The sequence below is a fragment of the Lissotriton vulgaris genome, chromosome 9 (genome assembly GCF_964263255.1).
Source record: "Lissotriton vulgaris chromosome 9, aLisVul1.2, whole genome shotgun sequence".
NCBI lineage: Eukaryota > Metazoa > Chordata > Amphibia > Caudata > Salamandridae > Lissotriton > Lissotriton vulgaris.
This window is the reverse complement of record NC_141697.1, coordinates 97909477-97926561: the sequence shown is the minus strand read 5'-3', so window position 1 is coordinate 97926561 and position 17085 is coordinate 97909477. Positions and strand designations below refer to the sequence as shown.

At 41.9% G+C, this 17085-nt stretch overlaps 1 protein-coding gene across 10 annotated transcripts in view; it reads right to left on the bottom strand.

The window, feature by feature from the left end:
- Window positions 1–5525: 5525 nt before the first annotated feature.
- The window catches only part of GPHN (gephyrin), a 2075463-nt gene continuing 2063903 nt past the window's right edge, over window positions 5526–17085 (bottom strand). For all 10 annotated transcript variants that reach the window (XM_086937114.1, XM_086937115.1, XM_086937116.1 and 7 more), the window contains 3 exons: window positions 16414–16517; window positions 14814–14910; window positions 5526–6497 (listed from right to left, as the gene is read on the bottom strand). In XM_086937114.1, coding sequence (XP_086793240.1) covers window positions 6364–6497; window positions 14814–14910; window positions 16414–16517 — 335 coding nt within the window. In that variant the 3' untranslated portion in view covers window positions 5526–6363. The remainder of the gene's footprint in view (window positions 6498–14813; window positions 14911–16413; window positions 16518–17085) is intronic.

Genomic DNA, 17085 nt, shown 5'->3' with positions numbered 1-17085 from the left:
TTTGCACTGAACCGTGTCCAGACGAGCGCCAAGGAAAGAAGAACTTGCATCAGACGTAACTGGGATTTGCTTTTGTTCATAGTTAGCCCCAGAGAGTTCAAGAGATGTCGACACTTTGCAATGGAAGCCCTGACCGATTGCTCCGAAGGACCTTTGATTAGCCAATCGTCCAAGTAGGGAATACTTGGATTCCCCAGGATCGCAGTGCTGCCGCCACAGGAGCAAGGCACTTTGTGAAGATCCTTGGAGCAGATTTCAGTCCAAACTGGAGCACTTTGAACTGAAAGTGGACGCCACCCACAATGAAGCGGAGATACTTGCAGTGTTTGGGATGGATTGGAATGTGGAAGTAAGCGTCTTCCATGTTCAGAGAAGCCAGAAAATCTCCCTCGTTTAGGCAACCTAGGATCTCTGAGAGGGGGACCATGCAAAATCCTTGTTTTTTGAGGAATCTGTTCAGGTTGCGAAGATCCAGGATCGGTCGCCATTCTACTGATTTCTTTTTGATCAGGAAAAAACGAGAATAGAAACCTGTCCGTCTCTGATGTACTGGAGTTCTTGAGGAGCATTGTACAAGCTTCTTTGAACAATAAGTGAAGACGAGGTGGAGGGGGTCCCCTGGGCAGAGTGGTAGGTGCCTTGGTGACAAATTCTAGGGTATGCCCGTTTTTCACCAGGTCCAGAACCCACTGATCAGAGGTAATTTCTCGCCACCTGTCCACAAATGTTGAAATTTTCACAACCATAGGAAGAGAAGTTGTTAATGGCGCCCTGCTGAGATCACTGCTTGCTGCTAGAGTCTCACCCTTGGTTCTGGGATCGCTTTCGACCTCCCTGGCAAGAGAAACCAGCCGTATTGGATCGGCGATACGATGATTGATAATTCTGCATATATATTGGGGCTGGTACTGCCTGTTCTGCTGTTGGTAACCTCCTCTAGAGGAATAACCACGCCCCTTAGCGTCTCTGAATGTTCCACGTTTATATTGTAGGGAACCCAAAGATCTTGCTGTGTCCGTATCGGTTTTCATTGCTTGGAAGGCCTCATCGATGTGCTTGCCAAACAACGATTCGCCATCGTAAGCCATGTCCAATATCTTCGTCTGGACTTCTGGTCTGAAGGTGGTGGCTTTAGGCCAACCCTGGCGCCTGAGAACTGCAGCTCCAGCTAGCTGTCTAAAGTTCATATTCACGATGTCCAGTGCGCAGTCAATCGTTTACGATGCAGCATGCTCACCCTCTAACAAGATCTTCCGTGCTTCCTGCCTTCAGGAAGGAGGTCAATCAATCCAGCCATATCTGACCACATTCGGCAGCCATAACGCCCTATAATGGCCAGGGATTTAGCAGGTCTGATAGAAGAAGCTGCCATAGTTGAAAACTTTTTCCCAATGAGGTCTAATCGACGTCCCTCCTTATTCGGCGGTGTAGTAATAGGTGTTGCCGGATTCTTAGACCTTTGTTGGGCAGCCTGGGAGATGACCGAATCTGGTCTAGGGTGACCAATGAGAGAAGATCGGCTATTAGCTGGGGCCCGATATTTCTTATCTATCCGTGCACAGCAGGCACGAATGCAGGGTTTTTCATGATTTTGACGCCTTCATTCTATATGTAATCAATTATAGGTATGGCCCTGGTGACCTTCCTACATTCTTCTTTAAAATCATGAAGGAAACATTCTGTGGTTTCCACGGTAACTGGGAGCTGAAATCTGGCAGCAGCCCTGGGCATGAGATTGTAAAAAAAAAACATCTTCTGGTGGCAAATCAGATGGTTGGGGAATCGGTGACGAAGGCATATATGAATCCCATGGATCCACATGAGGATTCTCTTATAAATCTCCTTCTTCAGCTTCCTCTTCAGGAGGATGTGTCTGGATCCTGAGGAGGTTGTGAAGGTTGACGTTCCTCAGAAGGCTCTGTACTCTGAGGCATCGGAGCCTCAGGTGGAGGTAAAGGATCTGGAACTGCCACAGGAGGAGGTGGCGGGATCACCTGCTGTGGTGGAAATCGTTGACTATAATCTGTGAGCATGGCTTGTAAATCTTGGATCAGATTAGGAGGCAGATGGCTGGTGTCGGACTGATGAACCTGTCTATGATACACCTTATGGTGTGGGACCACAATGTCCTCCTGGTAATAATGCTCACTGTAATCCTCTTCCTCTTCGTCTTGACACTTTATATGTAGCTCAGAAGGATGATGAGCTATTCCAAATGGTCCTCCTTCATCCTCATCTTCGCAATCGTCATCCTCTTCTTGCGCATATGTATCTAAAAGATGCAACGTGTAAGAGGCGAAATAGTACAATATTCATGTCTTTGAAATGTCTTCAGTTGAAAACTCCTAGATAGAACAGGAGTTGAGTAAGTTGGAGCTGCAACTAAAGCCTTAGTTGTAGCCGGTAATAACATTGTAGATGGCATGGTCATCGACTGGATCTCCGTCAATGGACTTGTCGTCGACGGGCTCTTTGTTATCCTTGTCAGTGGAATCGTCGTCGACTGGCTCGCCATCAACGGAATCGTCGTCGACGGACTCTAGGTCTTCGTCGACCGGACAGTCGTCGACGGCGTAGAAGGTACCTGTGTCTTAGTCGACGGTACGTCCCTTGTCGACGATGCAGGCTTCGTCAACTGAGCTTTCATCAACGTATGATTCGATGAAGACTTCGTCGATGGGGCTTTCGTCGACGATTCTACGACGACGGTCTTATTAGAAGTCACAGAAATCCTCGTTGACAGAATAGGAGATGTGATTGACGAAGTAGAGATAGTCTCCGTCGACAAAGGAGCAGAAGAAGTGGCAGAAACTAATGATCGAGGGAAAGCCAGAGATTTTGAAAGGCTTTTACTCACTGATTATTTAAGATTGTTTGTGAGAATCCTTGAGAGCAGAAGGCTGTGGAAACTTTGAAGGCCCAGAGGACGTAGGAGGAAACCTCTGAGAAGGGCCAGAAGTAGAGTGGGAGGATTTTAGATGTTTTATCCCCTCACTAGAAGAACTGTCCTGAGATCTGGCTCTCTTGCTGGACGTTGAAGCTCTGTAATCCTCTTCAGCTGAGGAGGATTTAAGCCACAATAGGACTCTTGCCTCCCTATCTCCTAAGAGTCTTAGAAGGGAAGGATCAGCAGATTTTACAATCTTTTGCCTCATGCTTGGGGTAGAGGCAGTAGATACAGTCCTTATGTTGATCATCAACATGGACTCTTTTCTTGTTGCAGGTTCTGCAGGGCTTGAACAAGGCCTTCTTATCAGACATCTTGAAGAAGAAACTGGGCTGGCACTCAGGGAGACTCCCTTCCACACGACGTGTGGTAAAAATCTGAGGAGAACTGGCTCTGCAGAGAGGGTTCTAGAGGGTGCTGATAGCTGATTGGTTGTACCAAAAGTTTGGTTCTTTTAGCATAATGATGTAGATAGGCTACTAAGATTTAGGCCTTGGGCCTTTTTCTTTAGGGCCTACTACTGTTATTTACCTTTGGCACTGCTATTTTTTAGTTACCGTGGTACTCCCGTCTCGGCGACGGGGAATGATTCAGGCATGTGAATCTATGAAAGATACCCCAATACTGAGGTCTTCAGTGGTTGAAATGAGTGGCTTGCATTAGGGGTAATGCAAGAGTCAGCTGTGTAAAGCGGTTTGCATAATGATGCCCTCCTTAAGTGGCCTACTTTGTGTTTTACCTTTATTGACGTAGCATGCATTAAGCATGTTCACAGAGTGATTTTCAAAAGAGTGACTGCTACTAACTGAGTTGCACTTAGATAATTTGATTTTATCTAGTGAATCTGCTACAAACTGGCTTTGCAATGACCCATTATCATTACATCGCGTAAGAGGTTTGCACTGAGTGCCCTACATCTACCACCTTGCAGTGAGTGCCCTACATCTACCACCTTCCACTGAGTGTTGTCAACTGACTGGATTCTATTACTAAGTACAGAGCAAGCACCTATCTTGCTTGAATTGCCAAGTAGCAAGTGTCATGCATCAGGAGGCTTATACTGGCGAGAACACCATGCATTAGGTTCCTCAGTGCTGCTGAATGACTGGGTTGCATCACTAAGTATAGAGGGAGTGCCTAGCTTGCATGAAGAGCCGAGCATTAACTGCCATGCATCAGGAGACTTGCACCGAGTGATTGGCGTGAAACAGCATGCGCTAGGTACCTCAGTGCTGCAGATTGACTTGGTTGCATTACTAAGTATAGAGTGAGTACCTAGCTTGCATGAAGAGCCGAGCAGTAAGTGCCATGCATTAGGAGGCTTACACCGAGTGGCTGGCTTAAACAGCATGTAGATTCCATGGGTAAGTAATTCTCATTGAGCGCGGTGCATTGAATGAGGCTATTTAAACAGCATGGGCCTTGCTCCACAGGGCATCAGAGCACTATGAATCGTGAAAGGTGTACGTGGCAAGCATATGTGGATAAAGATTGCAAGCACACTTTTCTACATTGCCCATGGACTAAATCACCTGCAATAGCTTTAATTTCACCTCTTCACCGAACTGTAATTTATTTGGAGGTGCATGCTTTGTTGAGGCTGATCGGATGCATTAAATGGCTTGCATTAAAAGGTCTGACTCAATTGTGAACAGAGTAGCATGCCTGCAAAGATCTGCATCCAGAAACACAGTCAAAGGTTTACAATAAGTGTTTAGGAACGAGAGAAAACGCATTCAGTAGGTAGTGTCAGTTGAACTGGATGAAATTGCTCATGATGAGTGCCCTGAAGAATAATGCGTGCTAGCAGTTGTGCTTTGAGAGGATTACCCACAATGGCTTGCAGGGAGTGAATTTCATTTTGGGGCGCACATAAACATAATTAAATCACCGCTCACGCCTACACTTTAGACTCGCCCTGTCGATTTTATGCGGTCACATGGTTTTGCTTACCGATGATGTTATGCTGTCACATGGTTTTGCTTACCTATGATGCTATGCTGTCACATGGTTTTGCTTACCTATGATGTTATGCTGTCACATGGTTTTGCTTATAGGGTCACTTTCTACCACAGTTAGAACTTGCTCTCGCTTGTCGATTCTATTTGTGACCGCTCCTGGTTTTGCATTTATGTTTGCTCTTGATGACCGTTGAACCTGTACTCTTTTGAAGCGCTCTAATGCCATGGGTCATGTCTGCACTATATAAAAACGCACATAAGTTAACAGGACTGTATTCAGGGGGGACTTTGTTGGCATATACTGGGTGACCTGCCTGTGCTGGTTTGCATCAAGGGGCAGTATTCAATAACTTGCAGATGTACAGAGTGCATTTAGTCGCTTGCGTTAAATGACATACCCTAAAGTATCTGCATTAAATGGCTTGTTCACATACTTGCCCTGACTGCTGCATCTTGGTCAAGTAGTGACGTGTAGAGTGACAATGCTACAGCAACCTTTGAAACAGTTTTAGAGACATTCAACATTTAACCATAATTTAACATTAAAAGAAAAATTAAAGTATGTTATTTGTAAATGTCCATCCCAAGCTTTCCCAAACAATTCTCACACTTGAAGATTTTTTTTAAATAATGATCAAGGAATTTTTTTAATTCATTTTGTTTCAATATTACAGAAAATGTTATGGTACAGAGTTGTTCAATATTTTCTTTCCTTTAATAATCTCCACATGAATGCTGGTACACTAGTATCTGTACAAGATCAGTCTTTGATTTTTTTTTTCTGTACATTTTTAAATGTATTGGTTAAAAAGGCTGTCAGCACTTAAGGAAGCAAGTTTTTTTGTGTTTGTTCAAATAAAAGGTATCAGGTTACTGCCCATGAGTACTGAGCCGGGTGGCTGCCAGGAAGCCATTCGTGAACTTGGCAGCTAGGTGGCGCCCTGCCTGCCAAGCCCACGGGCAGCCACTCGGCTTTTGGCACAGTGCACATAAACACAAGGTACAGGATAAAGAACAAGCAAGCTCTTCTGTGAAGCGGTTATGAAGCATACTAAGAAGGCGAACAGCAGTGTCATCTAGGCTAGTATAAAGGAAGCAGACAGCCTTATTAAGAGCATAAGTATCCGTATTTCAAAGATGAGAAAAACACAAGTGTTGCAGGCACCTACTGCTGTCTACTAAAAGCTACTGCTCTAAGAACTAGCATTGAACACACAAAGCAATTGCAATGAAGGAAAAAGTTGCCTTGAATTGATATAATCAGAATAGAATATTTATAAGAGTTTTTTTTAAAAGGTATTATTTTTTAATTCATTTTTTTTAAATTAGTTCAAGATGTAGACTATACTGTTCAAAGTTATCCAAATCATAAAAACTAGCTGTGCCGTTGCATATTACAGGATACAGTCAATGATATGTGGACATGCATCAAAAGCTCTGCTCCAGCCGGGACCATCATAGCCGGCCAATGACCATGACGTCCACCACCTCGCCCTTGTGAAGCTCCACGTACTGCTCGGTCTTTGGAGGTAGCATCAACAGTCCATTGGCACTGCGCATACTCATCAGACGACTGCTCACCTGATTTCCTGCGGAATCACAAAGAAAGAACTGTTAAATTATAGAAATGATCAGAAATCCCTGATGGGTCTAGAGAGGATGCACATGTTCAAAAAGGATTTTTTCTTTTTGATCAAATCTTGTATGGAAAATGTTCCCTCTACTTTACATGTGGTTCTCCTTAATAATTTAGTTTGGTTGTAGACCACAGATTCTCTCTATTATACCAAAGCTTTGGCGGATATTCAGCAATACATATTTTCCAACCGATGCAAAACCGTGCCTGAAACCCAAGAGGAAATAATAACTCAAATATTTCAAAATGTTAAACCTACATATATTCTTGGAAGAGTGTCTTAATGGTTGAATATTTCCGAGACTCCTCGTATGAGCAACACATCCATTCTAGTGGCCGAACTATCTAGTAAACCCCTCCTCTGCAGAATAAAGTGAGGAACTGAATTGTGAATTATGGACTCCAAATTGTGCCACGCTCTCTACAACACAAACAAAAACTTTACTGAAACTAAACTTCTCGGATGGCAATTGGGTATTTGTTGAGGGCCATTTTAATACTTTTACAAAGTACAGGCTGCACAGTAGAGGTGAATCATTCTTTAATTCCATCTTGGTGTTTGGAGGGCAGCAGTAACACACAAACTCTGTTTTTCTATATGTTACTCCAGCATGGCTTTTCTAGGCATGATCAGGGATTCTCGGTGTAAATTATAGATCCCCAAGGGATTAGCAAGCGAAAAGAAAGCAAAAACATTTTTTTTACCAAATCCAGCGACGCCAAAAATAAGGATTCTAAAATATCTATCTGAAGACCATTGAGTTTTGAGAGCTACTATGACACCATTCAATAAATGGCTGGTCAAAGTCTACATCGGCTGCATCAATTACTGTGTTAATTTGTAGGAAACCTCGTTTCATTTTAGTAATTCACAATGACACAAACTTGCTACAATTACCCAAGTAAAATGCATATTCCGTTTTTCAGCACTCAAAGAGTAGGCGCAACCAAGTTTTCAAACCTTGAAATTAGAGATTTAGCATGGTACCTCTGTAGAATAGTGGGCTATGTTACTGATGGAGTTCATTATTAAGTTCTACACAGTATTTGTGATTTTTCTGTGGCGACTCAGTGGATCTCTGCGCTATTTGGTTGTTGCCATACTTTACCTTAATTTCGTTACTCCACAGCCAGTTAAATCTTGAATTCCTGATAGGTGCCCTCTTTCTTGCGACTGATGTATTCACTTCAATTTTCACTATTTCTTATGTTCTAGCCAAATGTTTTCCTATATCCTAATATGAATATTACTTAACCCCTTCGCTGCTGATGACGAGCTCAGCTCGTCATCAGCCACGGGTGGCGTGTGCTGATGACGAGCTGAGCTCGTCATGTAACGCGGAAAACAGCCGCACAGCGCAAAAATCACTGCAGCAGCGATGCGGTTAATTTATTGATGTGTGCTAAATTGTCTCATAAGGGGGTCACGACTAACGATAGAACATCTCTCTGCTTAGACACAATATAAATCCAGTGGAAGACAGAATTTTGAAACCCATTCCTTGATTACAACTAGCAGACTCTTCGCCCATATTCTTTCATCATACATGTTTTCGTTGTATTTACATAATCTATTCTTGTATTCAGGTGTTTTTTTTTTTTAAACTTTATTGGCTTCTACAACCCATTCCCACAAGAGGATAGGTTTTCAAGCGAACGTGTTTGCCTTCGTTTTATAGGCTCTCTTTACAGAGCTCTCATTTTCATTTTAGGCAAATGCAATGTCATAAAGAGACCTTGAACGACGGACATAGGAAAATACACTGTTCAACAGACCAGCTTGCGCTGAACTGTCAACTATGGTGCAAGCCTTTGCATGAGAAGACAACACTAAAACCGACAAACAGTATGGCGAAAGAGAGATCTCCAAACTACACTTTGTTGGGAGTGGGACCTACTTACACTGAGTTTATGTAAACAAGTGGCATCGATACACAACTGTGCCCTAATGCCGCAGAGATTCTAGTGCTCTTTCACTCATCTATTCCTCTACCTCGCAAAAACATGCAAATAAATAATTGGCAACCACATGCACTACGCAAACTTATTTTTTGCAAGAATATAAAAAATATAAACATATAGGGGTGGCCCAGCAACTCAGGCACATCAGTCTTGCCACTCAAGTGCATTCCTTCTCTGACGGCAGTGCACATGATTAGGGAAAAATTATATCAACCCATAGTGCAAGACAGTTAATGGATGACGCGGATTGATCCATTGCCCCAAGCTGTAAGCTGCAGTGAGATGAAGCAAATTGTGAATGCTATTTAACCCTTTCGCTGCTGATGACGAGCTCAGCTCGTCATCACCCACGGGTGTCGTGTGCTGATGACGAGCTGAGCTCGTCATAACTGCAGCAAAAGTGCAATCTGCAGCACAGGGGAAAAATCCCCGCAGCAGCCATGTGGTTAATCAGAGCAAAGAAAAAAAAGAGGGACTGGCCAAAAGCCCCTGTATTTATGCATACATCTAGGCATTTTATTACTTGTTTTTTTGGAAAACATTAGGCTGCTGCTAAAGTTGAAGTCTCTAGGCTAAACCTAAAAATAAACGAGGACTTATGAAAGGAACCATTAATGTTTCCTCTTCAGAGTTTCAAAGAATATAGTTCGGAGCGCAACCATCTACAATAGTTTGGGAGCAACGACATTTTAATATATTTGCCTAAATTTAACCATAATAGTTCAATATTTAAAAAACAAAAATGGCACTAAATTTATTCCGAGATTATTGGGGTCTTCAAATGTAGTTTTTATCTGTTTGCAGCCTTAATTACTGTTATTTTGTCAAACAAAATGAATCCCCACCCATCTATGAATCCACCCGCCGGTGCACAAAATTATTTGGCTCGTCTTTTAATTAAGTAAATTAAGGTTACAGTGAGTAAGATAATAGCCACACAACCTTCCTCTGTTCAAGCTCATTCCCCATCTACGCTAAGGGCTTGGGTGGATGGCTATACCATACTTAATTCTAGGTAAGTTTGAAGAAATATGCTTTGAAACCAGAGATCACCAGAGGCTGGGGTTACTAGTCCTAGTCCTGGATGGGGGGGGAGGGGCCAAGGCCAAACTGCCTTGGCCCCCCGCCACCCCAGCCCAAAGCGAAGATCGAAAGCTTAGGAATCTGGCTCGACAAATCTCTCAAACTTGACCACCAAGCGGTACAAGCAGCAGCAACCTGCTTCGGCATTTTAAGGCAACTAAGAAAGATATTGCCACTACTTCCTGATACCGCGCGCAGAACCATGGTACAATCACTGATTCTTCCCTGGCTGGATTATTGCAACTCACTTTACCTAGGAACTCCTAAATGCAATATTAGGAAGCTTCAAGTAGTGCAGACTTCCGCGGACAGACTACTTCACACAAAATCCCGGGAAAACAATCAGTAAAACCATCAATAATAGCACTGCACTGGCTTCCCATAGCAGAACGCGTTAAGTTTAAATCCCTTTGCATTGCACACAAGACGCGCTGGGGCACGGGCCCAAAAATAAATCATGCCCTCTTAACTTTTCACCGACCCATGCGCAATCGAAGATCTGTCAACCTCTTTCAATCCAGTGTACCTAAAACAAGGAGAGTGCGAGCAGGTGAACGCATGTTTTCCTACAATGCCTCCATCCTATGAAACTCCCTCCCGTCCAAGCTCAGATCCACTCCAGACCACCTAACATTCAGGAAACAACTAAAAACATGGTTATTCCAGAACCTGCAGTAAAGACTCCTGGTCTCTGTCTGTTGCTTTGATAGCGCAGGGATGCCTATGGGTAGCCATGCGCTCAACATGTGTCAGTGTCAGAATATTGCTCAGTTCTTCACTGAAAAAGTTGACAATATAATCATAGAAATAAAAAGGAACAAGACTGACACCATCACCAAAGTTGACACTGACATGGTCTCTACCGCTAAGGTTTCTCTGGACCACTGGCCTCCCATTACAATAGACAAGCTAAAGACCATTCTTAAGACCATTAAATCAGGATCCCCTAGCGATCCTATCCCTATTAAGGTAGTAAACCAAATTAACACACCTTCCTTGGAGATAATAGCGGACGCTCTAAATTCCTCCTTTCGACACTCTACGGTTCCTACATTGTGGAAACATGCAATGGTGACCCCTCTACTGAAGAAGCCAACAGCGGACCCCGAAACACTGTCAAATTATAGACCTATATCGCTTCTTCCTGTTTTCTCAAAGATCCTTGAAAGACAGGTTCATTCAGTCCTGACTCAATTTACGGAAGAAAACAACCTCCTTCACACATCACAATCAGGTTTTCGAACTGGTTTTTCCATGGAACCAGCACTGTTGGGAGTCACCGAAAAAATCCGGAAACTCCTTGACGATGGTGAAACGGCTGCCCTCATTTTATTAGACTTGAGCGCGGCCTTTGACACTATATGACACAAAAGGCTACTCAGTATATTGGAAAATACTGGGATCTGTGGAGAAGCACTTAAGTGGATTAGTTCTTATTTGAAACACCGGAGTTTCCAAATCTCATCATCATCAGCATGCTCAGGAATTTACAGCTCACCCCATGTAGTACCTCAGGGCTCAATCTTGAGCCCTATGTTCTTCAATTTGTATGTCAAACCTCTGGCTGACCTAGCTGACAAAGTAGGTCTTACTCTTATGACCTACGCGGATGACTCCCAAATCATCTTCTCTCTCTCAGAGCCTAGCTCTCTATCACCTTCCTGTCTTAAACAGGGGCTCAGTGACATATGCAACTGGATGACTAGCAACCAGTTGAAATTAAATGGAGACAAGACGGAGGACCTCTTACTGGGAAAACAAAAAGACCTGTGGAATTCCTCCCACTGGCCTATCCAAATGGGAAACCTCCCGGCACCGTCCACCCAGGTTCGCAACTTAGGGGTCATTGTGGATAGTACTCTCTCCATGAAACAACAATCAGGAAAGGTAGTGGCCTTATGTTTCACCATTCTGAAATGGCTAACAAAAATTCTCTGGATGTTGCCCACCTCCACCCAAAAGACCGTAGTCAATGCCCTTATTACATCTTGGCTTGACTACGGTAACATCTTGTACCTGGGTTCAAATAAAGCGATAGTGCGGAGACTGCAACTGGCCCAAAACTCAGTCGCCAGGTTGTTGGGTAGAATCCCTAAAACCGCCAGTATCTCGTCGCATCTGCATGACCTACATTGGCTCAGGGTGGAAAACAGAATCAAATTCAAAGCCCTGAGCTATATGTTCAGGATCAAAGTGGGCACTGCACCTAAATATCTTCAAGCATTAGTCCAGCCTTACATACCCAAACGCAACCTAAGGTCGCATTCCTCAGCTAATTTCTGCGTTCCTAGGTTTAAACTATCAAGAATAGGAGGCAGATCCTTTTCATACTTAGGTCCATCTCTATGGAATAAGCTACCTCCCTATATCCGTAAAGAGGAAAACTATTCAAGGTTCCGTAAAATCATCAAAACCTGGTTGTTTGATCAATAACAGTTCCGCTGATTCCTTGCCATACTACTGTGCCATGTCACGGCGCCGGGAAACCCTTGTTGGGTAGCTGTGCGCCTTATAAGCTTAACAAACAAACAAACAAATAAATGAATTAACAAGAATTGATTAATAATAATAATAATAATAATAATAATAATAATAATAATCAGACAGTGTTCTAAAGCATCTTTTTGAGCCTCTCAGTTACCAAGCTGATTAACAAGCAGAGATCCTGCAAAAGCCACAATCATGCCATAGGACTTTATGAAAAGGCCTGCACAGAACACATGGAACGGTCTCCGTTTTGGCCTCACCTTCATGACAGAATCTCAGAGCCTCTGACCTTCCGGACTACAGAGTATCTCTCTGAAGGACAGGATGAAAAGATGTAATGACGGGGGAACATGAAGACCGTGAGCTGTCAAACGTTGCCCGATAACGACAACCTAGGTCAAGAGATGGGAACAGCTGAACATGTTGACTCCAACCGAGGTGCCAACCGTCTTGTTAGATGCAGCTATAAAATGGTAAAGGACTCAAGCGGTCATGCTGAGCTTCTTGAATCAAAAGCTTGTCACTTTCTTACGTCAACTGCACAAGAAGTCTCCGCCACGCTTCAGCTGAAGCCAGGGGCATCCTACGGGTTTGAGCTGTTGCAGCAGCTATCTTACATCTGCCCAAAGCCCCACCAGTTGGTAAGAAGACACATTTGAAATTGAATGGGAGATTGTGCACATTTTTATGCATGTATTGTCTAACGTAGTCGGGAAAAAATAAAGGCTATGGTAGTGAGATAAGAATGACTACATGATTTGCATTTACCACCCTTACTAATCAGCGGGAAACAAAACAGTTAGTTTGCAACCAGCACTTTACAGGCTGGGACTTGCAGGTCTGCTTTCACTGTTACAAATATGAACCTGGAGATCAAAGTACTTGCAAAATTATTTTGGTTAAAAGGCATAACTCACTAAAACTGACAAGAACACTGGGCCAGTGGAAGCTAGTTTATGTGTAATAGACAGCTAAATATAGCTGAACCATATAAACCACATTTGAGAGTGTTTTAGGCAAAAACGCAAACAACTCTTCATTGCATAGACTTGGTATTTTATTCTAGTCCCTCACCATACTTAGAGAAGTACGATGTTTTTTTAACATGAGACTATTACCACTCTACACCCAATCAGGCACAAATGTAAACCCCTATCTCTACTGAAGCCGCGTAATTGTAGAACATCTGAATTAAGCAGAAGAGATAAGACTGGATTGAATCATGCATGTCTTCTACTTCAGCCCTTTCTTCATAGATCCCTACAACGTATTTCAGGCCTTTTCTTATTCTAGACTGTAGTAAATGAACCAAACTGAGAAGAGATTGAGCACGGTTGGCCCCAAGAGTCATTAGAACATTTGACATAAGGGCCATCACCCTCGCCCTTCTACAGGAGTCCGCAATATTAGTCTCTCATAATGCTACTTTTTACCATCTCTCAGCACATCTGTACTTAAAGGACTATTAATGCACCAATAGCTCATCATTCAGCAGCTTAGATACTGGCATACAGAAAGCAAGAACATCTGAAACAAGTATCCATAAATGCATCCTATACCAAATACCTACTAAGCATGCAGCAAATATAAAGATAGCGACAACAGATGGTAAACACAGTGTTTGAACCAAAGTTTACTGAAGATACTATATGTTGATAACCCAACAGTAAGTGCCACTTATTTTGCCTCCATAGGAAGAATAGGAGGCCGGATACGGGGGGGGAGGGTGGTTAATCGTCGTCTTTGTAGAACATATTTTACGGATTTGGTTTTTCAAAATGAACATAAACATGAGGAGTCAAATGATTAACGTTCATTTTTATGTGAGATAACGGATTATTCAAAAACTATTTTGAAGATAATAAAAAAAATATATGGTTTATGGAATGACATGTAACTGTTGTTATCAAATAACTATTTATGTTAATACTAGCTATTATGGAAGCATTTTAATTGTTTTTTTCATACAGGAAGTGTTTTTTATTAATATAAATGTTGCAGGAATAATTTTCTTTCAGAAAATATAGGTCGAGGTTCACCGGTCTGAAGTATTATGCTCCATACACGGCCAAAATGAGCCAAGAAAAGCAGTTGATGACTTGTAGAAATTTTTGCAAGGATTATCAGTCACCTTTGTCAACAGAATAAAATACATGCTGTCGCATGCAGAGTTGAGCTAATGTGTCAACAAATGTAAACCTAACTACACAAAAATCATTTACTCATGCTCAGATCATCCGTCATTCTTGTGGTGCCGTGTTGGCACCGGTAGGGATGTTAAAAACAAAAAAATCAATTATACTCAGGACTATAGAGGTAAATTAGAATGTTGGAAACATGCTAATTCATAATCAGTCGCTGACATTTTGTTAACAGTTTGCAATCAATCTACCCTTCAAAAATTAAATAAAAATTAAGTACCACTACATTGAATGATGTTTTCTAGCAATACATTATAATACTGTATAAAATCGTGAATGCTGAAATAAATTACCTTGCAGAAAGTTAGTGAGTAATCATAAAAGCATTGTGGGTCACACAGTTATGAGAGATGATACAACTGGGGGGAAAAAAGCTTACCTTATCCCAAGTACCCTACTTCTGTGAAAGCTTACAGTTGGTATGCACATCCAAAGGACTTATTAAAACAGTAAGAAATGCCCTCAATTGTACAAAGAACGATCATTATTTTCCTTGCAATCAGATGAGTTTCACCTCAAGATCTTAATGCACCAACCTGTACTCTGTGCCCAAGGCAGTGGTTCTTGGTGATGCCAAGTCAGTATGCAGCGGTGATATTCAGGCCGAGGATCCAACTTCACATCACATGATAACTGGGGAGGAGATCCAAGGGAGACAACATTTCAAATTAGATTCTTCCTCTCAGCTGAAATATATTCCCTCTCATCCTGCAAGCAGGCCACACACACCGGAAAGATAGGCACAAAAACATTATTTTGTTACGTTATTGGTGTTTTTGTAGCGCACTTGCCATCCACATGTTGGTAAATTTGCAACAATAAAAAAGGAATTACCACTGTGTTCAACGAGATGGAGCATGTGAGATCACATTAACAAGGAGTCACATGGATCTCTGTATTTTCAGATTATCTTCAAATTAGGTTTTAGGCCAAAGCCCCATTCAAATTAGCTATCACTCCACTTTCTTCTCTGTCAAACTTTTGACAACATACTGCCTCTTACCCCCGCCCCACCACCAATGCTTGTAGATTCCTAATGTGGATGAAGTTCTCAGCCAGAAAAAGTTAATTTATCTTTTGACAGAAAACACTCGAAATTTCTTGAAAAGTAGTGATGAATACTTCTCAAAACATTCATTTTCCATTTTTTTGTGAGAAAATTCTAAATGCCTGGACATTCATCACTGTTTTTGTTGCCATTTATGGTACTTTTAGAAGGTAAGGGCCTCTTTCTGCATTCACACCTGCATTTTAGATACAATGTACTTTCCAACAAATATCCACTACTGCGAACAGCCTGCTAAAATGATACGTCTGTGCACATTTGTCCATGCTTTTTAGCCATAAGAACATGTTTGTTTTAGAACCGATTCACACACAAAAAACTTTACAACTCAAAGGCAACAATTCTTAATGAAGTAGATAAAATGAATCGCTTACCTAGACAGTTTTTTTAGGATTTAAGATCAAATGCACCAACAATATTTTAATCTCAATTTAAAAAATATGCTGCGATCTAGAGGAAAACCCTCCAAAATGACTGCTGAAAACATACTTGGGTTCATTTGGGTGTGATGAAGACGTATTGGGAGAGAAAAGTCATTGACAATATTTGTGCATGCATACACACACAAACACACACACAAACACAAACTTCTCACTTTGTTGGTGGTTGCCATATCATAATTGTTCACCTCCCGCCCCACCCTAGACTACAACCAAATTATCAGTAGAACATTTTCATGTTAGCAGATTTTTTCAAATTCTTGCTGATGAACAGGAGTTGGAAACTGGGAACCTAAAATCGATTTCCTGCAGCTGCAAATGTACATTATGACTGCAAAGGGTTTAGTGAATGAGGCACCTTGATATTTTTCTCCGTAGATTCAATCTATGAAGCATGAGGAGCTTTTTCAGCTAGAATAAGAGATTTAAAACTATAGTCTTGGAAAGCCCACCTGGTTGCCTGAGCCACAGATAAACATTAACTAATCACTAGTTTTGCTATTCAATTCATCCGCACATACACAAAATGGCAGAATGTGCCTAGCTGACACTGTATTAAACTCGGACACAACAAAACAAGACTGTGGGAAAATAATCTTAAAACAATTCTTGAAGTGATAAAAATGTTACCCTAGCTTTGATGATAGTTGGCCGTGGATCCAGGATTCCCTGCATCTTTCTTAGTGCTGGTACAACAAAGAGGTTGCAGGTGACAACTGCTGACACAGGGTTACCTGTAAGAAAACAGTAACAAGTAAAGCATGTGCCAAATTGCCACAAACACTTTCCATGAGGAGCCTACGGCTACATATAATAAGAGCAGAAAAAACAGATGTTGAAGTATTCATAAATGTTATTACATGCTAAATAAATTTAAGTTGGAAAGTCCAAAGAGACAACTCAAAGAGAATCTATTTCTGAAAAGAACAAAGCAGAAATTAGCATTGACAATGATACAAATTTTCATGCTTGAGGAAAGAGGATTTGACAAGAATGTTCAAGAGAAAATTCGGAAGGAAAACCCATATTTGAAACAGAACTATTCCGAAAATCTCTAGCTGATTTGGACTGATTCAATAACCATCTGCGGAGTCTATCTTTTGCAAATGAATCAAAAGCAAGCATCTGGATTTAAACGTTTATACATACACAAGAGTAGTGTGCTGTTCTGCCATCGTATTCAGAATTGAAAAGGTGGAGTCGGTGACACCAATTTGGTCATCAAAGGTCCCATTTTTGGTATACAATTGCTTTCACCCACCTAGATGGCATGCTTTATTATCGTGCAATCTCCTCACTGGG